This window comes from Pristis pectinata, chromosome 37 (assembly GCF_009764475.1).
Source record: "Pristis pectinata isolate sPriPec2 chromosome 37, sPriPec2.1.pri, whole genome shotgun sequence".
Lineage (NCBI taxonomy): Eukaryota > Metazoa > Chordata > Chondrichthyes > Rhinopristiformes > Pristidae > Pristis > Pristis pectinata.
The window spans coordinates 11657836-11683755 of NC_067440.1; the positions used below are offsets into that span (position 1 = coordinate 11657836).

The following is a 25920-nucleotide window of genomic DNA, read 5'->3' on the forward strand; positions in this document are numbered from 1 at the left end:
TGCCCCCAATCCGAAATCAGAGAGAAAAGGAGTCGGATCCCTAATATTAGGGGTAAACTGAGCTCAAACTCCAATCTGGTGACTCGGACACGGAGCCGGCCTGCCCAATGTGGAAGGGACATGGAGTCTCCCCTCTTCATCCCACCCGACCCCTCCACCACCTGGAGGGTCAGAGGGAGAGGGACCCCCTGCCACCCCCTATCTGAGAATCAGAGAAGGTGGCCATTCCCAGTAGAAATATTGAGGAATGTTGGTGCAGGAGAGATCTGGTGTCCTTGTACACCAGTCCCTGGGAGGGAAAAAATCCAGGAACAGCAAACTGTTCAGAAGGCAAGTGGTATGTTGGCCTTCATTACAGGAGTACGGATGACTTACTGCCTTGGTGAGACGGAGCTGGAGTATTAGGTGTAGTTTCGATCTCCTTGCCTAAGAAAGAACGTAATTTCCATAGAGAAAGCCCAACAAAAATTCATCAGACTGATTTCTGAAGTGGCAGGCTGTCGTTTAAGTCAACCCAACCTCTCTGCAATTCTGGTGAATTCAGGAATAGAATAATGAGAAGAAATGTCATTGAAATGTACCGAAGTCAGATAGGGCTGGAGGCAGGGAGGATGCTTTCCCTACCTGTAGGGTCTGGAACGAGGGCTTCACAGTCTTGGAATAAGGGGTAAAACACTCAAGACTGAGATGAGGAGAAATTCTTTTGTTCAGAGGGTAGTGAACCTGTGAGATTTTCTACCGTAGAAGGTTGTGGAGGCCAACTCACTGAAGATGTAGAAAAAGTTGGATAGATTTCTAGACACAGAAGACATTGAGGGGCATGGGGAGTGCGAGGGATCGGCCCCGGTTATTGAATGGCAGCACCTGCTTTCTTTTATGTTTCTAAATTTCTCTCTCCATACCCTCCCAGTTACTCTCATAACCCTCTGAATCGTGCCATTTCTCGGGATAGAAGGCTAATTTAGTAATCTCATAACATAATCCTTTGGTAACGTTCTGCTTGATCTGCCTGTAATGCTTTTGGGCAGTAGTAGTTTTAAGTTGCTAAGAACTGTCCGGAATTAGAGGGACCCGCCTGCACCTATGTAGTCTAAACAGAGTCTTGTCTGCTTACAGTATTATGAAACTTCCCTTTATTGTAAAAGTGTGAGAAAATGAGGAAGATTGGGGTTATGCCTTATTGCCCCTCGAGCCTACACTGCCTTTCCACGAGACCATTACTGATCTGTCTCAGCTTCCCTTTCCTGGTCATTACGTTTAGAAGAGTGAGCACATTGTGTCAGATTCTTTGAGGGGCAGAATGAGTTTGAATCCTTCGATTCCCTTCATGCCCTTTCTATCTCCTGGCTCCTTCTGGCTGGTGGTTTTCTTTTTTTGCTCTATTCATGGGGTGTAGAAGGCCAGTGTTCATCATTTCTCCCTGCTAGACCACATCAGAGCTCCTTCACATTAGTGAGTTGGAAGGTTTCCTTCTCATAGGCTTTTACAATGACCCGGTATTTTCATATGATTGGGATACTAGAATTTTATCCCACAGTTAATTACTCGACTTTACCTTGCCCAGCTGCTGTGGTGTGATTCAGACTTGTGGCAGGCTCAATACCTGCATGTTACCAGTGGAGAATTCAGAAGTTTTACAACCCTCTCGAAGGAAGCAGTCTACTCCATCTGTCCCTTGAAGAATTTGACACGTTGCATCTTACTCTAAACCTTTACACTGCTGTCCCAAAAAAAATATATTTCTTAAGGTCAATTTCTTTTCTTTAAGGCACCAAGATAAGAGGATATGAATGCACTGCTTTGCTGGATGATCCTGCCTGTGTAAATGGCTGGTGGCAGCTAATCATTGGCATTGAATCATCATTTCTCGCGCTCTATGCATTTGTCTTGCTGCCTGAAGAAGACAAGGGCCCCTCAGACTGATTCTCCTCATTCTTGCCGTTGCAGTTGTGCTCAGCACACGGGGTAAGTGCTTGTCTTGGCCTTGATTGTAAGGGGGTTGGAGTTTAAAAAAATGGGAAAGTTTTGTCACACTTGTACTGTACTGGGCATTGGTATGACAACACCTGGAATATGGTGCAAGTTTTAGTTCCTGTACCAAAGAAAGGATACAGTAACATTGGAAGTAGTCCAAAGGAAATTCACCAGGCTAATTCCTGAGATTAGAGGATTGCTCTTGCAAGAGATGCTCGACAAGTTGGGTCTGTATTCTTTGGAGTTTAGAAGAATGATGGGTGACCTTACTGAAATAGATAAGGAGGCATGATGGGGTAGATGTCGCAATGTGTTCACTAGAGGGAGAATCTCGAATGAGGGGACATTGTTACACAATAAGGGGCTAATCATATAAGACCAAGGTATGCAGACATTTCTTCCCACAGAGTGGTGAACCTCTGGAGTTCTCTATCCCAGGGAGTAGTGGAAGTGGGCTTGCTGGAAATATTAAAATTGGTAATTGGTTTATTATTGTCACATGTACTAAGGTACAGTGAAAAACTTTGTTTTGCGTGCCATCCATACAGATCATTTCATCACATCAGTACATCGAGGTAGTACAAGGGAAAAGCAATAACGGAACGCAAAATGAAGTTTTACAGTTACAGAGGGAGTGCAGTGCAGGCAGACAATAACGCGCAAGGGCCACGATGAGGCAGATTGTGAGGTCAAGAGTCGATCTTATCGTACTAGGGGACCGTTCAATAGTCTTATAACACCAGGATAGAAGCTGTCCTTGAGCCTGTTGGTATGTGCTTTCAGGCTTTTGTATCTTCTGCCTGATGGGAGGGGGGAGAAGAGAGAATGTTGGGGGTGGGAGGGGTCTTTGATTACACTGGCTGCTTTACCGAGGCAGCGAGAAGTGCAGACAGAGTCCACGGAGGGGAGAAAAATAATTTTTGAAAGTTCAGGGATTGCAGGCTCTGGGGATCTGGCACATCGGCAGAACTGAGGCCAGGGGTAGATCAGCCATGATCATATTGAATGGCAAAGCAGGCTCGAGGGGTCGAGTGGCCTACTCCTGTTCTTGTGTTGTTGTCTGGGTTACAGAGGGCAGGCCAGTTTGCAGTTCCACCTCTTTTCCTGTCTGACTGAGGATATATCCCGTCCAGCCCCGAGGACTTATCTATCGTAATGTTTTTCAAAAGTTCCAACACATCTTCCTCCTTAACATCAACATGTTCCAGCTTATCAGCTGTTTTACACCATCCTCACAAACGTCAGGTGAATACTGAAGTAAAGTATTCATTAAGGACCTCCTCCGACTCCAGGCACATGTTTCCTCCTATATCCCTAATCGGCCCTACCTTCACTCTGGTCATCCTCCTGTTCTTCACATACGAGTAGAATGCTTTGGGGTTTTCCTTAATCCTTCTCGCCAAGGCCTTCTCATGCCCCCTTCCAGCTCTCCTAAGTCCATTCTTAAGCTCCCTCCTGGCTACCTTGTAACTCTCCAGAGCCCTGTCTGATCCCTGCTTCCTAAACCTTAAGTAAGCTTCTTTCTTCCTCTTCACTAGATATTCCACATTTCTTGGCAACCATGGTACCGTCACCCTATCATCCTTTTCCTGCCTTAATGGGACAAACCTATCCAGAACCCCCTGCAAGTAATCTCTAAACAACCTCCACATTTCCATTGTGCATTTCCCTGAGTACATCTCTTAATTTATACTCCCAAGTTCCTGCCTAATAGCATCATCGTTCCCCCTCCCCCAACTAAATACTTTCCCATATTGTCTGCTCCTATCCCTCTCCAAGGCTATGGTAAAGGTCATGGACCTGTGGTCACTGTCTCTGAAATGCTCACCCACCAAGAGGTCTGGCACCTGACCAGGTTTATTGCCTAGTACCGGATCCAGAAAGGCCTCTCTAGTCGGCCTGTCAGAAATCCTTCCTGGACACACCTAACAAATTCCACCCCATCCAGACCTTTTGCACTAAGGAGGTGCCAATCAATGTTAGGGAAGCTGAAATCATCCATGACAGCAACCCTTTTATTTTTGCATCCTTCCAAAATCTGCCTTCTGATCTGTTCCTCAGAGTCTCTGCTGCTATGTTTTCTTAGCCACCATATCTACTTGTCCTGCTGCCTTTGGGGATTAATGGATTCCCCTTCACTACTTAGAATCCTACTAATTAACACGTGTTCCCTGGTTTTATCTCCCCAGTGTTACCTTCTCCTCTGGTTTGAATTTCATTTGTGTCCACCTAACCAGTCAATTCGTAGATTCCTGCAGTCTAAATTTTCTTCCTTGCTGCTAATTGTGGTCATTTGTCTTTGGATCTGGGCAAGAGCAGTATTTGTTGCCTGTCCTGAATTGGCCCTTAAGAAGGTGCTGGTGGTGAGCTGCCCACTTAAAGTGGTGCATATCTTCTGTCAAGGCTACTCCCTCAGTGTAGGGAGATCCATGCAGCAGATTCCTTAATCGTGGCCCCTATGTTTGAATCCAAATCATTAACCTTTTGAATCCTTTTGTAAGCATTAGAGTCATGGATACAGCACGGAATTGGGCCCTTCACCCCACTGAATCCACGCTGGCTGTCAAGCACCCATTTTATATTAATCCTATGCTAATCCCATTTTCCCATCGCCTCTCCCTCTCTGGATTCTACCACTCACCTACGTCCCAGGGGCAATTTACAGCGGCCAATTAACCCACTGACCTGCATGTCTTTGGTATGGATTTTTACAGATGCACCATAGAAAGCATCCTATCCGGATGCATCACAGCTTGGTACGGCAACTGCCCTGCTCAAGACCGCAAGAAACTGCAGAGCGTTGCGAACACAGCCCAGTCCATCACGCACACCAGCCTCCCCTCCATGGACTCTGTATACACTTGCCACTGCCTTGGTAAAGCACCCAACATAATCAAAGCCCCCACCCACCCCAGTCATTCTTTCTTCTCCCCCCTTCCATCAGGCAGAATATATAAAAACTTGAAAACACGTACCACCAGGCTCAAGGACAGCTTCCATCCCACTGTTATAAGACTCTTGAATGGACCTCCTATACAACAAAAATGAAGTCTTGATCTCTCAATCTCCCTTGGTGTGGCCCTTGCACTTGTCTCCCTGCATTTACGTTTCTCTGTAACTATAACACTATATTCTATATTCTGTTTTGCTTTTCCTTTTTGTACTACCTCGATGTACTTGTGTATGGAATGGTCTGTCTAAATGGCACACAAACAAATGTTTTTCACTGTATCGGTATAAGCGACAATAACATTTCAATTATCCCACTGTTATCAGACCCTTGAACGGACTTCTCACGAGAAAAGGTGAACTCTTGATCTCCCAGTCTACCTTGGTATTGGTTTATTATTGTCACTTGTACTGAGGTACAGTGGAAAAACTTGTCTTGTACGGGTTAATTCATTACACAGTGCAGTTATATAGAGTTAGTACAGAGTGCATTGAGGTAGTGCAGGTAAAAACAATAACAATACAGAGTAAAGTGTCACAGCTACAGAGAAAGTGCAGTGCAATAAGGTGCAAAGTCACAACAAGGTAGATCGTGAGGTCATAGTCCATCTCATAAGGGAACTGTTCAATAGCCCTTGCACTTTATTTGTCTGCCTGCGCTGCACTTTCTATGTCTGATGAAGACCATTCCGGGGCCATAAAGCGTGCACTGACCAAATGTGTTCTCTCGTCCCCAGCTGTCTGCTGCCTCAGTCCAGTGCCGTGACGGTTGAGCCCCCATCGCCTGTTGTGATGAATACGGTGCCCCGGCACAAGGTCTCCACAGTCTACCAGCATACGGCCTCCAGAAAGCGATCCAAAAACTTTAAAAAGCGCTACCCTTGTAGCACTGAAGGGATCTGACGGCAGCGGGAGCATGGCCACCGACACCTGCGGGGAGCCTGACCCCGAGCCCGCCAGCGAGGACAACCGTGGCTCCGAGCCGCCAGAACCGCTCGCTGCGGCCGGAAGCCAGACCGGCGAGGGGGAGCCCCTGGCAAAGGTCGCCAGGCTGGGATGCGGCGACGCACCCCCGTCTCCGGCTGGGGAAGGCAATCCCACTCTGACCCCTGAGTCCGGGGAGCCTCCGGGTGCCCCGTCCCCCTCCGACCTCCCAGCAGCCTCTGACCCCGAGGCGGTGCTGACCTCCGAGCCGGGCGATCCCTCGGGAGACGGAGGCGCACAGATGTCTGTGACGGAGGAAGGGGCGGACGGGGTCCAGGATCTTCCCGACTTTCCGGAGTCCCAGTGGGTGGATGGAAGTGGCAAGTGTGAAGGAGAGACGATGCCTGCAGGTGATGCAGAACAGTGCATGGAGGGGAGCGTTTACTAGTGAGTAACTCGCCGTGACAATTCACCCCTCGTAGAATGAGGAAATGGTCGCAAAATATGCAGTGGTGCAGCGGGTAGAGCCGCTGCCTCACAGCCCCAGGGACCCGGGTTCGATCCCTACCTCCGGCACTGTGTGTGTGTGTGTGTGTGTGTGGAGTTTGCACATTCTCCCTGTGACTGCGTGGGTTCCCCACCACCCCCCCCCCGGGTGCTCTGGTTCCCTCCCACATCCCAATCCCAATGACGTGCGGGGTCAGTGGGCTAATTGCCCCCTTAATGTGTGGGTGAGGGGTAGAATCTGGCAGAAAGTTGATGGGGATGGGGGGAGGATGGGTTACAGAGAGAATTAGTGGGCAGAATGGGAACCAGCATGGACTCAGTGGGCCGAATAGCCCTCTATATCCCAAGGAAATACAAAACATAAGATGAAATGCGATAGGTTTCTCCAAGGGAAACAGTCGCTGGGAGCCAGATCGTGTAAGGAAACATGAAATTCGTTTCTCCTGTGTTAATGCTTGTCTGATAATGCTCCTCTGGAAGACTTCAGTGCAATATAAAAAGTGATGTAGAAGTGCAAGGTGTTGTGGTCAGTTGGTACATGTCCTAGAAATACATTGGGTGCATTTAAGGCAGAGATTGATTGCTGCTTGATTGGTAATGGGGTTAAAGGTTACAGGGAGAATGGGGTTGAAAAAAATCAGCCATGATGGAACAGTGGAGCAGACTCGATGGGCCAAATGGCCTAATTCTTCTCCTATATGTTATGGTCTAAATTCAGTTGTGCAGCTTCCAAGAAAACTAGCATTACGCACACAGAACACACTCTAACCAATTTCTATGTGGGTTGCTCAGTGGTGCAGCGGGGAGAGCCGCTGCCTCACGGCTCCAGAGACCCGGATTTGATCCCAACCTCCGGCGCTGTCTGTGTGGAGTTGGTATGTTCACCCCCGTGATGCTATGGATCAACATTTCGAATGTTGAAAGGATTGGACAGAGTAGATGTGGCTAAGCTGTCTCCCTTGGTGGGTGAGTCCAGGACTAGAGGGCACAGTTTTAGAATTTAGGACAGAAATGAGGAGAAATTTCTTTAGCCAGAGGATCGTGGATTTACGGAATTCGTTGCCACATACAGCTGTGGAGGCCTGATCATTGGGGGTGTTTAAGGAGGAGATTGATACGTGTCTAATTAGTCAGGGTATCAAGGGATATGGGGAAAAGGCCAGAGATTGGGGCTAGATGGGAATAGTTTAGCTCATGGTGAGGTAGTGGAGCAGACTCGATGGGCTGAATGGCCTACTTCTGCTCCTTTGTTGTGTGATCTTGTGGATCTTGCTACATGTGCTCCAGTTTCCTCCTACATCTCAAAGACAGTCAGGTCGGTGGGTTAATTGCCCCAGGTGTGTAGGTGAGTGTTAGATCAGGGGGAGTTGATGGCAGTGTAGGGGAAATTAAATAGGATTAGTGCAAATGGATGTTTGATGATCAACATGGACTAGATGGGCCAAAGGGCCTGTTTCTGTGCTCTGCGACTTTAACACAAGTTGTCAGCCCTTCAGACCAGAGGGTGGATCCTGATCTTTGGGGTGAAAGTTCACGCGATTTCCCACCCGACAAGCTCTGACAGGTCCCTCCAGTGAGCCTTGCAAAGAAAGCACACTTCTGTTTATCCACCAGCTGGCACCCCAAGGTCACTGCAGAGACATGCAGGCTTTGTTGGTGTGACATTTCAGTGACCCTCAACTGGAGGTTGTTATTCAACTAAACTCTCCAGTTAGACCTTGAAACTCGCCCCTGAATTGGCAGATTGTTGCAATACATACAAAGCACAGGAAGGGCAATTTGGCCCATTATCATGTCCCTTCAACTCTCCTCAGCTGTAAGGAGAGCAGCTGCCACTTTTGCTGTCTCTCCGTTCATCCAGTCACTCATCCTAGGGGCCATTCTGGGTGAATATCCTCTCCTCGGCCTTGGCCTCCTTCCTGAAGTGCTCACAATTGGACGTGGTGCTCTAGCTGAGACCCAACAAGTAATTGTTTCTAGAATGCTGTCTGTTGTCTGCTTCCCTTCCGTGTGCGTGAGCTGGGAATGAAAAGGGTAGCAAGATCAGGAGTGGTCGAGCTGCCAAAGCATGTCTGGTTTTATTTTTAGTTTAACTGGCACTGTGGGCCTAAAGGAAAAGCTAGAACTTTAATTTGTTTCTGGTTGGATGGGAAGAGGCAGACTGGCCACTTTATATCATCCTTAATTAACATGGGAGTTCCAAAGTGTTGTACAGCAAATTTTGATGCGTAGTCATTATCGAAACATTGGATATGTGTGGCAGCCACGTAGCAAGCTCCCACAGACACCACTTTCAGGTTGTGTGTTTCAGTTGGTTAAGGGGTGGAATGTTGTCCCAGGATAACAGGTTGGAGAGCTTCTCCCGCTTCCCTTGGAAAACGTACCGTGGGGTCTTTTACATCAGCTCACGAAAGCAGACGAACCTCCCCCACCAAAAAACGCCTCCGGTGGTACAGCATCCCACCACGATGGCACCCGTAACATTGACCTGGAGTAATTTGAAATCAAAAATGAAAACAGAACATGTGCAAAATGCTCAGCAGCTCGGGCAGTGTCTGTGGAGAGAGAACCAGATATCATCAACCTGACACATTAAATTTGTTTCTCTCTCCATAGGTGCTGCCTGACCCAATGAGCATTTTCTGTATTTGCGCGCTCCAGCCACTAGAGTGGGAGTTGAACCCACACCATCTAATTCGGCTGAGTCTGCTGCCTGTCTTGCCAATGTCAATAATTCTCTGCAGTGTTCTCTTCAGACACCGTCCCTGGTTTGGCAGGGCAGAGCTGTAGTACTGGGTGATTTATACAATGGCTGGACTTCACACAGACACCCCTGTGGCCACAGAGCTGGTATCCAGCAGGTTGGGGGTTACCTGAAGGTGCACGGCGTTGTTCTGGGTGCACTGATGATCACCTCACCAAGCAGAGTGTAACTGCGTGTTGTTTCTGCTGTACGCAGCCAGGTTGAGTACGACTTCAGCCAAGAGCCCCAGTTCCTGGTGGGTGCCTGGGAGGAGTACACTGGCATGGCAGAAAACTTCCTGAAAGGATGTAAGTGGTAAGTGGCCGAGAGGAATCCCCACCCAATATGTCCCCCCCCCCCCCCCCCACATCCAGCCCAGCTCTCTAAACTGTACACTGACGTCAGGGACTATGAAATGGTCACATAGTTTCACAGATAAAACGCCTGATCTGACCACGATTTGATATCCACACAGAGAGCAGCATTGGGGGTCGATTCTGGAGAACTGGGGCAAAGTGTTTTGGGAGGGACAGGAGCAGGTAAGGTGGTACAAATGAAATGTTATGGTCTTATTCATCTCTCAGGATTCAGATGTAGTTTGCAAAGCCAACATCTATTGCCCATTCCTAACTGCCCTTAAGGAAGGTGATGAGCAGCCTTCTTGATCCACTGCTGTCCTTCTCGTGAAGCACCTCCATCAGGACTGCAGCGGTTCAGGAAGTCTGCTCGTCACCATTCCCTGCCCTGCCGAGTTATTTTTTTCCTTATTAAATATTTATCCAACTCCCATTTAGAAATCATTACGGAATTCTACAATACTTTTGGCCCTTGACAAGTACCCTGGCCCTTACCGGTGTCGGCAAGTACTCTATACCTGTGAGCTCTCAGCTGTCTGGCAGTCTGCGGTCAGTAGAGAGGCGCAAGTCTCCTTATGCCTGGGCAGTGTTTCCCCCCATTCCCTCTCCCCCATTCCTCCAGTGTCTTGACCCTTGGTTTATCATCATTCACAAAATTAGCCATCATTTTTCTTGTGTCTGACTCAAGGATGTACACCAAATCCCAACCACTCATCACCCTGTCCTCAATTTTAAAACATACATCCTCTTTCCTCACCCTGTCTTTTCTCTGTAACCTCCTCCAGCTCTGTAATCCTCACAAGATCTCCAGTTCTGACCTCCAGTGGGTCCCTGATTGTAACCATTCTACCACTGAAGTGGGGAGTGGTGAAAATCAAATAACTGCAGATGCTGGAAACACTCAACAGGTCGGGCAGCATCTGTGGAGAGACAGTAAATATTTTGGGTCCAGAGCCCTTCATCAGAAGCAGGGAGGAGGTCGGGTAATGATGCTTTCAGCTACCAGGACTCTAATCTCTAAAATTCCTTTCCCTAAACCTATCTCTCTAAGTGTTTGGACACCCACCCTAATTGTGTCCCAGAATTATACTTTGTGAGAACCCCATGTTAAGTAGCTTGGGGAGCTTTGGTTGTGTTGAAGAAGCTGTACAAAAACAAGTTATTTCCAAAAAAATCTAGCTCCCGTTTTGACTTGACTTGACTTGACTTCCCTTGCTCGAAGGCCCACAGCTCTGCACCAGAGATCGGCTTGGAAGCTTCTCAGTCACGTTCATCTTGGAGGTGGAAGCTTTGCTCTGTCTGTCTACTGCCCTCTTTCCATTCCATGCACCCTCCCAGATGCAAAGCTGCTGATCCCATTGTGCCTGTGCAGTCTCTTTACAACAGATTGGTCCCATTCCCTCTGTGCATTCCCTGCCCTGCCAATTCTTTTTTCCTTAGTACATTTATTTATCCAGCTCCCATGTAGAAGTCACTACTGCACTCAACGATACTTTCAAGCACAACTTCCCAGAAAATAATCATTTGTCATAGTTAAGCATTTCTCCTCCTATCACCTCTGGTTCCTGGTGTCTGTAATTACCAGCCCTCCCCATTAATTCGCCCTTCAACCTTTTCTGGAGAATGACTGCACGTAATGCAAGTCCCTCCACCCTGGTACAGTTCCTGATAAATCTGCTCTGCCCCCTCTCTAAACACTTCACATCGTTCCTGAAATGTGGTACCTAAAATTAGACATTCAAGGTCTAACCAGTGGTTTATAAATGGCTTGGGAATCACTCGGTATTGGTTTATTATTGTCACGTGTACCAAGATACAGTGAAACAATTTTGCTTTGCGTGCCATGCAGACAGAATTACATCGAGGTAGTAAAAAGAAAACAGAATGCAGAATGTAGTGTTGCTGTTACAGAGAAAGTGCAGCTTTCGTGTTCCAGTATCCTGTCTACTTCATTTCAGTCATTTGTTGTTCTTGTCCCCATCACTGTGCCCCACTTCCTACCCCCTTCAATGTTCTAGTGTTTGGAGTTCACTCTGATAACGGTGATTAGTCTGGGCGTTATCTGTGAGGGCAGCTTTGGGTAGACTGTAGGTCGTTTAACTCCAACAGACAGGAGAAACATGGGATAAAGAGGGAGCCTCTTCTGCCATCTAGTGAGATTGTGGCTGATCAGGAATGGAGCTCACCTTTTCCCTTAATACCTTTAGATAACAGAAGTCTGTCAGTCCTGGGCTGAGCCAACATTAATGATGGAAAGTTCCAAACTTCCAGCACCCTCTGAATGAAGCAGAGTTTCCAAACTTCACTCCTAAAAGGCCTGGCTCTAATTTTTGGATTCCACCCCTTAGCCTTCCCCAATCATATATAATTCCCCCCGCCTTTTAATATTTTGATTAAATTTTCCTTTAACCTTCTAAATTAAATGCACCCCTGTGTTTCATGAAAGGTCTACAGTACCCCACTTGGAGTACTGTGCTCAGTTCTGGTCGCCTCACTACAGGAAGGATGTGGAAGCCATAGAAAGGGTGCAGAGGAGATTTACAAGGATGCTGCCTGGAATGCGGAGCGTGCCTTATGAAAGCAGGGGGATCTCGGCCTTTTCTCCTTGGAGCAATGGAGGATGGGGGGGACCCGATAGAGGTATATAAGATGACGAGAGGTATTGTTCGGGTAGATAGTCAGAGGCTTTTCCCCAGGGCTGAAATGGTGGCCACAAGAAGACATAGGTTTAAGGTGCTGGGGATTAGGTATAGAGGAGATGTCGGGTAAGTTTATTACTCAGAGAGTGGTGAGTGCGGGGAATGGGCTGCCGGAAACGGTGGTGGAGGCGGATATAATAGGGTCTTTTAAGAGACTGTTGGATAGGTACATGGAGCTGAGAAAAATAGAGGGCTATGGGTAAGACTATTAATTTCTAGGGTAGGGACATGTTCAGCACAGCTTTGTGGGCTGAAGGCCTGAATTGTGCTGTAGTTTTTCTATGTTGCTATGTCATAGATGCTCTTTCCTCAGTTGCTGCCTGACCTGAATATCTCCATCATTTTCTGTTTTATTTTCTGTACGGTCACTGTTGTTGATAAAACAGATTTCTCGGTGCAATTTTACCCCTGTGACTGCGCTTGTTAAATTCCTACAGTGTGTTGTGGGGCTGTTATGCTGAATAGGGTTAAGTGGAGGTTTCTGTCACTGACTGTCTTTTCTTGCCCTAGGGCCCCTGATGGTTCTTGTATTCTGACCAACAGTGCTGACAACATGCTGAGAATCTTTAACCTCCCCTCTGAGCTATACGAAATGAGGTGGAGCGTTCTGCCAGAAATGGTGCGTGTTTCCCTTTCTCTTGCTCCTGAGTCAGCCCATCGATGGTCGAGCTCCAGACCTCCCTCCCAAAACCTCTCCCTCCTCGAGATTTGCCTGTTTGACTGCGCGTCCTTATAACTCCTTACGGGCCTCAGTGGGAAATTTGGTCTGATCACTTTCCCGTGCCTTGGGACATTTCACTCTGCAAAAACTGCTGCAAGATGCAAATCCAGCTTGTTCAGCCCATCAGGCCTGTGATGGCTCTTTGAAAGAGCCATCTGAGTGGTTCCACCAACCCCTACTCACGAGCCCAGTAAATAAACTAATTTTTGCAAATTATCTGTTCCCACCCTCATTTCACTAGATCACAAGACAAAGGAGCAGAAGTAGGCCATTCAGCCCATCGAGTCTGCCCATGAGCTAAACTAGAACTATTCCTATCTCGCCCCAATTTCCGGCCTTATCCCCATATCCCTTGATACCCTGACTAATTAGATACCTATCAATTTCCTCCTTAAACGCCCCCAATGATTGGGCCTCCATAGCTGTATGTGGCAAAGAATTCCATAAATTCACTACCCTCTGTCTAAAGAAATTTCTCTTCATTTCTGTTTTAAACGAGTACCCTCTAATTCTAAGATTGTGCCCTCTAGTCCTGGACTCACCCACCAGGGGAAACAGTTTAGCCACATCTACTCCGTCCAGTCCTTTCAACATTCGAAATGTTTCTATGAGGTCCTCTCTCATCCTTCTCAGGTGAGTGTACTCCAGTGAGTACAGTCCAAGAGCCGACAAATGCTCATAGTATGTAAGCCCTTTCATTCTGGGAATCATCCTCGTAAATCTTCTCTGAATCCTCTCCAACATCAGTACATCCTTCCTAAGATAAGGGGCCCAAAACTGCACACAGTATTCCAAATGAGGCCTCACTAGTGCCCCATAGACTTCCTTACTTTATCAACACTTCCTTACTTTTATACGTTATACCTCTCAAAATGAATACCAACATAGCACTCGCTTTTTTTTTACCGTCGATCCGACCTGGTGGTTAACCTTTGGGTATCCTGCACGAGGGTCCCTTTGCACTTCTGTATTTCAGTCAGCTTTCCAGATAGCAACAACTTGAGGCTTTGAGAACAGGGAGGAAACATCACTGTTGTGCTTCAAGTTCATGGTCTTTGATCTTACCACCTGTCTTTGCAGAGTCCTGTACTGCGGATGTCCGAGGGGGATACTATATACGACTATTGCTGGTACCCACTTATGTCCTCCATGGCTCCCGAAACTTGCTTGTAAGTTTTGAATGTTGTTGAACCTGTTGTGTTTATTTGTGGATTTATCCCTGCCTTTACCATTGTACTTCCTGTATGTGCGAGGGACATTACAAGGTTTTTCCTGTGTTGCCCACGACCTTGGAATCATGGCGGCCATTTGGCCCATCATATCTACGACAGCTCACAGAGAGCTATTTAGGTCACTCCCACTTCCCTGTTATCTGTCCCTGACCCTGCAGGTCATGGCTCTTCCAGGTATTTCTCATATCTAACAAGAGTCCCTTCGGGGAGAAAGCTCCGCGTCACCATTGTCCTCTGGGTAAAAATTATTTTCCTCTAACACAGCTTCTATCCTGCTGTTGTCAGACTCTCGAACAGACCTCTTGTACGATAAAGATGAACTCACAATCTACCTCGTTGTGGCCCTTGCACCTTATTGTCTACCTGCACTGCACTTTCTCTGTAACACTATATTCCTGCATTTTGTTATTGTTCTCCCTTCGTACTACCTCCCTGTACTTGCGTAAGGAATGATCTGTCTGGATGGCATGCAAACAAAAATGTTTCACTGTATGTTGGTACAATAATAAACCAATTACCTTAAATCCATATCCCCTAACTATCAGTCTCTCTGCTGATAGAAACAGATCCCTCTCAGTTAAATCTCCCCTCTCTTGTCCTTGTTCCAAACAGCCCTGCCTAGATGGTCTCTCCTCATAGAGTCACAGTAATACACCATGGAAACGCCCTTCAGCCCAACTTGTCCGTGCTGACCGTGGTGCGCACCAAGCTGGGCCCATCTGCCCACATTTACCCATGGCCCCCTAAACCCCTCCTATCCATATACTTATCCAAATGTCCTTTAAATATTGTTATTCTACCTGCCTCAACCACTTCCTCTGGCAGCTCGTTCCGTGTACCCACCACCCTCTGCGTGAAGAAGTTGCCCCTCAGATCTCTCTTAAATCTTTCACCTCTCACCTTGAACCCATGCCCTCTAATTCTTAGTTCCCCTTTGCTGTGTGCATTCACCCTATCTGTACTCCTAATGATTTTATACACCTCTATAACGTCACCCTTCAATCTCCTACGTTCCAAGGAATAAAGTTCTAGCCTGCCCAACCTCTCCCTATAACTCGGGCCGGCAAGATCCTCATAAATCTTCTCTGCGCTCTTTCCAGTTTAATGACGTCTTTTCTACAGCAGTGTGACCAAAACTGTACACAGTGCTCCATGTGCAGTCTCACCAACCGCAACATAACGTCCCAATAATTAAACATCCTCGTAAGCCTCCTCTGCTATCACGTCCTTACTGTATTGTGGTGACCAGAACTGTGCTGGTGTGTTGTACAAACTGAGCAGAAAATTCCTGCTTCTGCATTTTATGCCTTAGAATCATAGAACAGTCCAGCACAATATAGGCCCTTCGGCCCACAATGTTGTGCCAACCTTTAAACCTCGCCTAAGACTATTTAACCCCTTCCTCCCACATATCCCCCTATTTTAAATTCCTCCATATGCTTATCTAGTAATCTCTTGAATTTGACCAATGTACCTGCCTCCACCACCACCCCAGGCGGCACATTCCATGGGTAAAAAACCTGCCTCTGATATCTCCCTTGAGCTTCCCACCTATTACTTCAAGGCCATGCCCTCTTGTATTGAGCATTGGTGCCCTGGGAAAGAGGCGCTGGCTGTCCACTCCATTTATTCCTCTTAATATTTTGTACACCTCTATCATGTCTCCTCTCATCCTCCTTCTCTCCAAAGAGTAAAGCCCTAGCTCCCTTAGTCTCTCCTCATAATGCATACTCTCTAAACCAGGTAGCATCCTGGTAGATCTCCTCTGTACCCTTTCCAACGCTTCCACATCCTTCCTATAATGAGGTGACCAGAACTGGACACGGTACTCCAAGTGTGGTCTAACCAGAGTTTTGTAGAGCTGCATCATTACCTCGCAGCTCTTAAACTTGATCCCATGACTTATGAAAGCTAACATCCTTGGGCAGCGAAAGACAGTATCACACATTTGCCTTAAGCACTTCATCTGCCCGTTTGTCTTGTGGGTTTTCAATGTTGCTTATTCTCCCGAACCGGCGCGGTCACTAACCCCGACCCACTGAGGTGTGTGCTGCACTGATAGGCTCAGGGCTTGGTCTTTAAACACTGTCGCGTCACTGTTCCCTTCACAGCCTGGCCAGCAGTAGCCGCGACAATCCCATTCACATCTGGGACGCCTTCTACGGAGACCTGCGGGCAACCTTCAGGCCCTACAACCACTTGGTAAGTCCCCACCACCCCGTGGGTTTACCCAGCAGAGTTGCCAGCCTGCGTTTCCCTGCAAGCTGGTGTCAGCCTCTCTGGGGCAGTGCCTCCATTCTGGGCAAGGACGGGAATTGGGGCTGGGGAGTGCAGGCAAGCTGCCTGGGGTCACCGTTGCTGGTTGTCTGTCAACACTCGGCTGTGAAGCCCCTGCAGAGGAATAGTAGGTAGTTGCGCCTTTGGCTCAGGTGGCAGAGACACACCAGAGATGGGGCTCGATCCCCACCTCCAGCGCTGTCTGTATGTGGAGTTTGCACATTCTCCTTGTGACCAAATGGGGTTCCCCTCCCCGAGTGCTCTGGTTTCCTCCCACGGGTTAATTGGCCGCTGTAAGTTTGCCCTGGTGTGTAGGTGATGGACTGGTCGGCATGGACTGAGTGGGCCAAAGGGATCTCTCTATGACATCGACCTCTCCAAGGGAGAGTGGGGGAGTCTGGGCGCAGGAGGGGAAAGTCGGCCAGCTCTCTGCTGGAGTGGTCACCCACAACAGAGTGACATTAAGTTGTGTACAGCCAGTAAGCTGCAATCGAAGGAGGGCTCGGAGGGTTGTAGGGATGGAGGAGGTTACGGGGAGGGAGGGTGGAGGGCTCGGAGGGTTGTAGGGCTGGAGGAGGTTACGGGGAGGGAAGGTGGAGGGCTCGGAGGGTTGTAGGGCTGGAGGTTGTTACGGGGAGGGAGGGCGGAGGGCTCGGAGGGTTGTAGGGCTGGAGGTTGTTACAGGAGAGGGAGGGTGGAGGGCTCGGAGGGTTGTAGGGCTGGAGGAGGTTACGGGGAGGGAGGGTGGAGGGCTCGGAGGGTTGTAGGGCTGGAGGAGGTTACAGGGGAGGGAAGGGGGAGAGCTCGGTTGTAGGGCTGGAGGAGGTTACAGGGGAGGGAGGGTGGAGGGCTCGGAGGGTTGTAGGGCTGGAGGAGGTTACGGGGAGGGAGGGTGGAGGGCTCAGAGGGTTGTAGGGACGGAGGAGGTTACGGGGAGGGAGGGTGGAGGGCTCGGAGGGTTGTAGGGATGGAGGAGGTTACAGGGGAGGGAGGGCGGAGAGCTTGGAGGGTTGTAGGGATGGAGGACGTTACAGGGAGGGAGGGTGGAGGGCTCGGAGGGTTGTAGGGATGGAGGAGGTTACGGGGAGGGAGGGTGGAGGGCTCAGAGGGTTGTAGGGATGGAGGAGGTTACGGGGAGGGAGGGTGGAGGGCTCGGAGGGTTGTAGGGATGGTTACAGAGGAGGGAGGGCGGAGAGCTTGGAGAGTTGTAGGGATGGAGGAGGTTACAGGGGAGTGAAGGGTCGGAGGGTTGTAGGGCTGGAGTTTAGAAGTAGGGAGGGCAAAGGCAATGGAGGGAAAACAAGCACAACCATCTTAGAAGCGTGGCTTGGAAAGATGGGGAGCCAGTTGTGTCACAGAGCAGTGGCAGTGCTGGGCAGGTGAGCCCTGTCTTCACTGTCCAGGGAGCTGACCAGCCACGGTGGAGTGTACCTGATAACCTGTCCACTGCAGGGTGTCGGTCATTGACCTGATCCCCCCACCCACGTCACCAGGTGTCGGTTCAGCGTGCGTTTGCTGTTTGCAGGACGAGCTGACGTCTGCTCACTCCCTCTGCTTCACACCCGACGGGTCCCAGCTCTACTGCGGCTTCGACAAGATGGTGAGGGTGTTCGAGACCTCTCGCCCGGGCCGGGAGTGTGAGAAGAGGCCAACGATGGGTACGTTCTTGGGATTCCCACACTTGGGAGTGTGAACGGGGCTCAATTTGATAAAAAGCTGCTTGTGCTTCAGTTCTGAATGCGAACATCTTCCTCAACCCCTGCACCGTATAAAACTATATTGTTGATCTGTTTTAGATGCCATCAGTATCTAACACACTTGGGTTAACCCTCAGGCCCAGTTTGTCCACTTCTCAGTTGGAAGTTAGTGGCCAAGTCCGTCTCTGGAGACTTGGAGTCATACAGCACAGAATCAGGCCCTTCAGCCCAACTCATCCATGCCGACCAAGATTCCCATATAAACTTGTCCCATTTGCCCGCGTTTGGCCCATATCCCTCTAAACCTTTACTATCCAAATGTATTTGAAAGTTGTTATTGTACCTGCCTCAACCACTTCCTCTGGCAGCTCGTTCCAGGTATAGACCATTCTCTGGGTAAAGAAGTTACCACTCAGGATCCTACTAAATTTCTCCCCTCTCACCTTAAACCTATGCCCTCTAGTTCTTGATTCCCTCTCCCTGGGAAAAAGACGAGTGCATTCACCCTGTCTATGCTCCTCGTGATTTTATACACCTCTATAAAGTCAACTTGAGCACAAAGTCTAAAGCAGTGTTCCCCGTGCTGTATTGTAGGAGCACTCTGTTGGAGGGGCTGACTTTTGGATGACGCGTTAAACAAAGGCCTCATTTCTAAAAGCCTAAATAAACTCTCAATCACGAGAGAGACCGCAAATGAGTGAAGTTCAGAGGGATCTAAGTGTTGAGAGAAAGAAAAAATAAGGTCCAAGATAGTGTTCGGGTTTTTCAAGTTGGTTGGGGAAGAAACTGTTGTTGAACCCTGAGGTGTGGGTCTTCAGGCTCCTGTACCTCCTGCCTGATGGCAGCATGGAGAAGAGGGCACGGCCCGGATGGTGGTGGTCCCTGATAATGGATGTCACCTTCTTGAGACTTTGCCTCTTGTAGACGTCCTCCACAGTGGGGAGAGCTGTACCCGTGATGGAACTGGCTGAGTCCCACTGCTCTCTGTAGCCTCTTGCGTTCCTGTGCGTTGGAGTCAGCTTCTCTGTGTGACATGAGCAGGGATGCTCAGCTCGTGACTGTAACCGCAGCAAAGCCTCCGAACAAAAGCAGGGTTATTTCTCCAGTGGGATGCAGTGAGTGCAGCATAGTTCGGTTCAGTAAACTGCTTGCCTGAACTCAATGGCAGCCACTTGCAGCAGCTCTTCAACACCAGCTTTCCCTTGCAGCAAAGAAGCAGGGCCAAACCGGGATCATCTCGTGCATCGCCTTCAGCCCCGAGCAGGATCTGTATGCCTGTGCCTCCTACTCAAAGACAGTGGGACTGTACACCCGGGACGAGGGGACTGTGCTGAGCATCCTGCAGGGTCACCAGGGAGGGGTGACGCACGTGGTGTTTTCACCCGATGGGAACCTGCTGTACAGCGGGGGTCGGAAGGTGAGCAAGGAACGAGTGTCTGGTCAGAGTTCGTGCAGGAATTTCTGTGTGTCGCTGGTTAAACTGCATTGGTAATTGGTTTATTATTGTCACGTACCAAGGTACAGTGAAAAACTTTGTTTTGCATGCCATCCATACAGATCATTTCATCACATCAGTACATCAAGGTAGTAGAAGGGAAAACAATAACAGAATGCAGAATAAAGTTTTAACAGCTACAGAGAAAGTGCAGTGCAGGCAGACAATACAGTGCAAGGCCATAACAAGATAGATTGTGAGGTCAAGAGTCCATCTTATCAATAGTCTTACACCAGCGGGATAGAAGCTGTCCTTGAGCCTGGTGGTACGTGCTCTCAAGCTTTTGTATCTTCTGCCCAATGGGAGGGGAGAGAAGAGAGAATGTCCAGGATGGGTGGGGTCTTTGATTATGCTGGCTGCTTTACTGAGGCAGCGGGAAATGTAGACAGAGTCCATGGAAGGGAGGCTGGTTTCTGTGCCGGGCTGTGTCCACAACTCTCTGCAGTTTCTTGTGGTCAAAGGCAGAGCTGTTACCCTACCAAACCGTGATGCATCCAGATAGGATGCTTTCTATGGTGCATCTGTAAAAATTGGTGAGGGACATGCCAAGTTTCTCTACCTCCTGAGGAAGTAGAGGCACTGGTGAGCTTTCTTGGCCGTGGTGTCTGAAGTATTGTGGCCAATTCTGCCTTCCGCACTTCAGGAAGGACATCAAAGCCTTAGAGAGGCCAAAGAATTGTTATGCTTGGGGCAGAGAAGGTTAAAGGGAGATTAAATGGAACTGTTCAAAATCAGGGAGAATTTGGGCTAAATACACAGGTCAAAACTTTTCCCATTATCACAGGGCTGGGGACCAAAGAGGACAGATTGAAGTTAATTGGTAAAACAACCGGAGAGGAGATGGGAACTGCTCTGTGGTGTCTATTCTGCCTGAGAGGACAGTGAAGCAGGCTCATGAGGAAACTTCAAAGGGGAATTGGATTAAGGCTTGAAAAAAGAATCAGGAGAATAGAATGAACACGTTTCTCAAAGATCCACCATTGGGACAATGGGCAGAACTGCCTCCTCCTAACTGTATGGACTGTACTCCATTAAGCAGTTTAATGGACAGCTGTAACCCAAGGCAGATTCCTTTACTGGCCCAACACACAGAGCTGGAGGAACTCAGCGGGTCAGGCAGCATCTGTGGAGGGTAGTGGACAGTCGATGTCACAGGTTGAGACCCTTCATCTGGAGAGTACAACATCGACTGTCCACTACCCTCCACAGATGCTGCCTTACCTGTTGTGTTCCTCCAGCGCTTTATGTGTTGCTCCAGATTCCAGCCTGTGGTCTCCTGTGTCTTCCTCCACTGGCCTGCTAACTCCCCAGAGCCTTGCCAAGTGAAAACCTTGGCTGCCCATCGTCCACCTTTTCCCACAGCTTATTCTGCCTAACCTCCTGTTTCCCCAAGGATCCAGAAGTCCTGTGCTGGGATCTTCGACAGCCCGGGAAGGTGTTGTTCTCCATGTTACGCTCAGCAACCACCAATCAGCGAATGTATTTTGACCTGGAGCTGTGAGTATTCTTTTAACTCTTTCCTGCTCAGTAGGTCAGGTGATGACTATTATTTCCCCTCTCCACCTGTGTCTGTTAGACGTATGATGATCAAACAGTGTATTGTAAAGCAGCATCTTCGTGAACAGCAAATAACTCCAGTCAACAACTCAGTCACAGAGTTCTCTAGCATGGAAACAGACCCTTTGGCCCAACTCGTCCATGCCGACCAAGATGTCTGTCCCAGCTAATCCCATTTACCTGTGTTGGCGCATATCCCTCTAAACCTTTCCTAACCATGTCCCTGTCTAAAGGTCTTTCAAATGTTGTAATTGTACCCACTTCCTCTGGTCTTTCCATACACCCACCAACCTCTGTGTGGAAAACCTTGCCCCTCAGGTCCCCTTTAAATGCTTCCCCTCTCAACTTAAACCTCCTGCCCTCTAATTTTAGGCTTCCCTACTCTGGGGAAAAGACTGTGGCCATTCACCTTATCTCTGCCCCTCATGATTTTATAAACCTCCCTAAGGTCACCCCTCAGCCTCCTACGCTGCAAGGAATAAAGTCCTCGCCTGCTCAAACTCTTCCTGTAAGTCAGGCCCTCGAGTCTTGATAACATCCTTGTAAATCTGCTTTGTACTCTTTCCAGTTTAATCCCGTCTTTCCCAATAGACAGAGTAACCAAAACTGTACACAGTGCTCCAAGCCTGTCCAGCCTCTCCTTACAACTCAAGCCCTCCAGTCCCAGCAACATCCTCGTGAATCTTTCCTGCCCCCTTTCCAGCTTAATAACACACTGGGCGACCAGAACTGCACGCAGTACTCCAAGTGCCGTCTTGCTAACGACTTGCACAGTTGCAACATGATGTCCCAACTGTACTCAGAGCCCTGACCGACAAAGGCCAGCGTGCCAAACACCGCCTTCACCATCCTGTCTACCTGCATCTCCACCTTCAGGGAACTATGCACCTGTACCCCTCAGTCTCTCTGTTCCATGACACTCCCCAGGGCCCTACCGTTAACAGGGAGGCTATTCCTTGAGCAGACTCAGTGAGTGGAGGACAGTGATATAATACAGATTATGAATGTAATTTGCATTTTAGGAACAGGAGGCCTTTCAGCCCCTCGTCTGTTCCACGATTCAGTGAGTTCCCAGCTGGTTTGTAACCAGGCAGCAGCTCAGAGTCCGTGTGTGACTGCAGCCACCCCCTGCCCAGGAGCGGTAGGTCACTGCATTAAGTCACTCACTCCTGTGCGGTGGTTGCTGCAGCAAAAGGGGGGTCCCAGCCGCTGCCTGAACAGGTCCTGGTCTCTCCGCAGTTCCGGCCGCTATGTCATCAGTGGGAACACGGAGGGAACGGTTTCGGTGTGGGACACCACCCTGCCGCCAGACGGAGGACCCGACTCCCTGCTGGAGCCGCTCCTGCAGTTCCACACTCAGCAGGACTGTGTGAACGGGGTTAGGTGAGTCGGGCGCTGGCACTGGGAGTAGGGGGAGGGCGGTGCAGCCCCGGGGGCAGGGCGGGTGGGGAGGGCGGAGGGGATCACCAAAGGTGGGGGGAGAATGGATTGTGAGAACTGGGGGATGGGAGGGAGACAGATGGGCGGAATGGGGGGGGAGACAGAATTGGGGGTGGGGTAGAGACTTTGGGGTGGGAGGGAGGGAGACAGATTAGGGGAATGGGGGGAGTGAGGCGGAATGGGGAAATGGTGGGTGGGGGGGAGAGGTGGATCATGGGGGAAGAGGGGTTGTGGAGGTGGAGGGGCTGACAGTATCGCGGACCCATCAGTGTGATGGAAGTGGACGGGGATAGGATGTCCAGTGACGCTGAAGGAAAGGCTGGTGTGGCTGCTTCAGGCTCCTGACTGCAGAGGTTCGGATAGTTTGCATGGCTCTGCCCACCACCCCCCCCCCCCCCCCCCCCCCCATCTGACTCATCACCGACCACCGGATGTAGATGTAAAAAAAAAGTCTGGCTTTTCAGATTTCCCCTCATCTCTGTAATCCCCTCCGGCCTCTACACCCCTCCCTGTCTCTGTGATATCCCCCGCCCCCCCCCCCGGCCCCTACACCCCTCCCTGTGTAACCCCCTCCAGTCCCTACACCCCTCCCTGTCTCTGTAACCCCCCCCCCAGCCCCTGCACCCCTCCCTGTCTCTGTAACGCCCACCCCTCTGGCCCCTACACCCCTCCCTGTCTCTTGTAACGCCCACCCCCCCCCCACCCCCGGCCCCTACACCCCTCCCTGTCTCTGTAACGTCCACCCCCTCCGGCCCCTACACCTCTCCCTGTGTAACCCCCTCCAGCCCCTACACCCCTCCCTGTCTGTAACCCCCCCCCCCCCCCCCCCGCGGCCCCTACACCCCTCCCTGTCTCTGTGACCCCCTCCGGCCCCGCACCTCTCCCCCTCTAACACCCCCCCCCCATCCCTCTCTCTGTAACCCCCTCCAGCTCTGCAATTCTGCCCTCTCGCCAGTTTCTGATTCCCACAGTTCAACCCTCTTGGTGTCTGGGTCCCCGAGCTCTGGAGTCCCCTCCCTGCATCTCCCGACTATGCCAAACATCGACGACTCTGCTGCCAGGTGTTTTGGGGACAATATAGGCACCACATAAATGCACGTGATGATTGTGCCGTTCAGCTGACCAGACCCCCCCTTGACCCCACAGCCTGCACCCTTACCTGCCTGTGTTGGCCACGACCTCAGGCCAGCGCAAGTTCCCGGAGCCGGCGGAGAGCGAGGATGAGGGCACCGGCATCCTGATGACCCACCGCAACACCCGGGCCGAGAACTCGGTGAAGCTGTGGCTGTGTTCGGCCACAGCAGGGAGCCGCCTGCACCCCGACAGCTCCGTGTTGGAGATGCACTGACCTGCCCTGATGGGCGGCAGTGTGGGCAGACCCAGCCTCGTCCTGTGTTGTACCATTCTCTGAGATCAGCTCCGTCAGTCAGCTGCCTTCTGGATCCCAGCCACTCTGGAAACCATCAGTTACTTTATATTTCCAAACCATCTGAATTCTTCCTACTTTGTTCCCCACCGGAAACCTAGTTCATGTTTTCTTACACGATCTGGATCCCTCGGAGACTTCCTTCATCTTGTATTTGTACTTTAGCACACTGGATCGATCCGGCCCCATTCCCCTGCTGATTCTCCCTGTAACCCATCCTCCCCACACTGCCATCAACTCCCCCTCAACTCTCCCCCCCAATCACGCCCGTCAACTCTCCCCCCCATCCTACCCCTAACTCTCCCCCCCATCCTACCCCTAACTCTCCCCCCCCATCCTACCCCTAACTCTCCCCCCCCATCCTACCCCTAACTCTCCCCCCCATCCTACCCCTAACTCTCCCCCCCATCCTACCCCTAACTCTCCCCCCCATCCTACCCCTAACTCTCCCCCCCATCCTACCCCAACTCTCCCCCCCCATCCTACCCCTAACTCTCCCCCCCATCCTACCCCTAACTCTCCCCCCCATCCTACCCCTAACTCTCCCCCCATCCTACCCCTAACTCTCCCCCCATCCTACCCCTAACTCTCCCCTCCATCCTACCCCTAACTCTCCCCCCCATCCTACCCCTAACACTCTCTCCTCCCATCCTACCCCTAACTCTCCCCCCCATCCTACCCCTAACTCTCCCCCCATCCTACCCCTAACTCTCTCCCCCCCATCCTACCCCTAACTCTCTCCCCCCCATCCTACCCCTAACTCTCCCCCCCATCCTACCCCTAACTCTCTCCCCCTATCCTACCCCTCATCCACACACGAAGGAAACAATCAGCCCACGGAACAGTGTGTGAACTGCACACATTCACACATCACCGGAGGTGGGGATTGAACCCGCGCCTCTGGAGCTGGGAGCCAGCAGCTCTCCCCACTGCCCCGCGGCACAGAACCAGCCCTTTATCTTCCTTCCTGGCCTCCCCTGCTCATGCAGAAAACAATCAGGCTGAGGATTTTTAAACAGGGTAGCACTTCACTTTGGAGTGAGTGGGATGTCATGGGCCATGTGCCCCCCTCGCTGGTGTTTCTGGTCTATACCGGCACTGTTCCACTTCGTACCCTTCGACACACACAACACTGGAGGAACTCGGCGGGTCGGACAGCGTCTGTGGAGAGAAGTGGGCCGTTGACGTTTGGTGTCAAGACCCATCATCTGACCTCTGTCCCCACAGACGCTGCCCGACCCGCTGAGTCCCTCCAGCATCTCGTGTTTCTCCAGGTTCCAGCATCTGCCGTATCCTTTATTCCCTCCACTCCTCTCTGAGGGAGCTCCACATCCTTCCCCACTCTGAGTGAATCAGGATTTATTGCAGCGAGAGATTACCCCCCCCCCCCCGCAAATCCCCGATCAAAACCCCTCCAAACTTTGAATGGCCTCCGTCACCCCCTCATTTGTACGCGGCTGCACAAAGTAGTTTGTTTCACAAATGGCCTATTCACCAAAACATTGCAGGGCGCCAGAAGTTTAAGTAAACTTTACAGACTTTCCTTCTGTTTATGTTCGCTGCTGCAGGGTTCTGTGGTGCAGGGTTGGCGCCTGCACGGAGTGAGGTGTCCCTCTGACAGCGGTGGGTCTCCTTAACCCCCCCGTTCCTCACCGGACTCTAGATTAGTTCTTTCTGGGGGCGGGAGGAGAACCGACAATCCCCCCGCCCCCCCACCACAACCACGTGCCTAAAGCAAATGCGGCTGCAGAGAAAAGCCGAGGCGTTAATTGATTGCAGATGGGGCACTCTTGTCTTCACAGGGGCTGCGTGATACCAGCCTCAAAGGATTCTCCCCTGCAGTGGCTGCAGGGTGAGGGGCTGAGGGTGGTGGGGGTGAGGGGGGTTCAGGGGTTGTGTGGGTGAGGGGGGTGGTGCGGGTGG

General features: G+C 50.4%; 1 protein-coding gene across 1 annotated transcript; it reads left to right on the plus strand.

Moving 5' to 3' along the window:
* The first annotated feature begins 1772 nt into the window (after positions 1-1772).
* On the plus strand, positions 1773-24466 carry wrap53 (WD repeat containing, antisense to TP53). The gene is made up of 11 exons (XM_052044871.1): positions 1773-1965; positions 5661-6294; positions 9314-9412; positions 12663-12771; positions 13954-14042; positions 16217-16307; positions 17908-18040; positions 19288-19496; positions 20968-21071; positions 22371-22514; positions 23718-24466. The coding sequence occupies exons 2-11, from the start codon at positions 5840-5842 to the stop codon at positions 23917-23919; spliced, it is 1635 nt and encodes a 544-aa protein (XP_051900831.1). The 5' UTR covers positions 1773-1965; positions 5661-5839; the 3' UTR covers positions 23920-24466.
* The last annotated feature ends 1454 nt before the right edge of the window (positions 24467-25920 follow it).

What these genes read in the sequence shown, in the direction of transcription:
- wrap53 (XM_052044871.1), top strand. Translation starts at nt 5,840, where the DNA reads ATGGCCACCGACACCTGCGGGGAGCCTGACCCCGAGCCCGCCAGCGAG. An exon ending in ATGGCTCCCGAAACTTGCTT is followed by an intron (nt 14,043 to 16,216) that starts GTAAGTTTTGAA and finishes TTCCCTTCACAG; the next exon opens with CCTGGCCAGCAGTAGCCGCG. An exon ending in GACTGTGTGAACGGGGTTAG is followed by an intron (nt 22,515 to 23,717) that starts GTGAGTCGGGCG and finishes TTGACCCCACAG; the next exon opens with CCTGCACCCTTACCTGCCTG.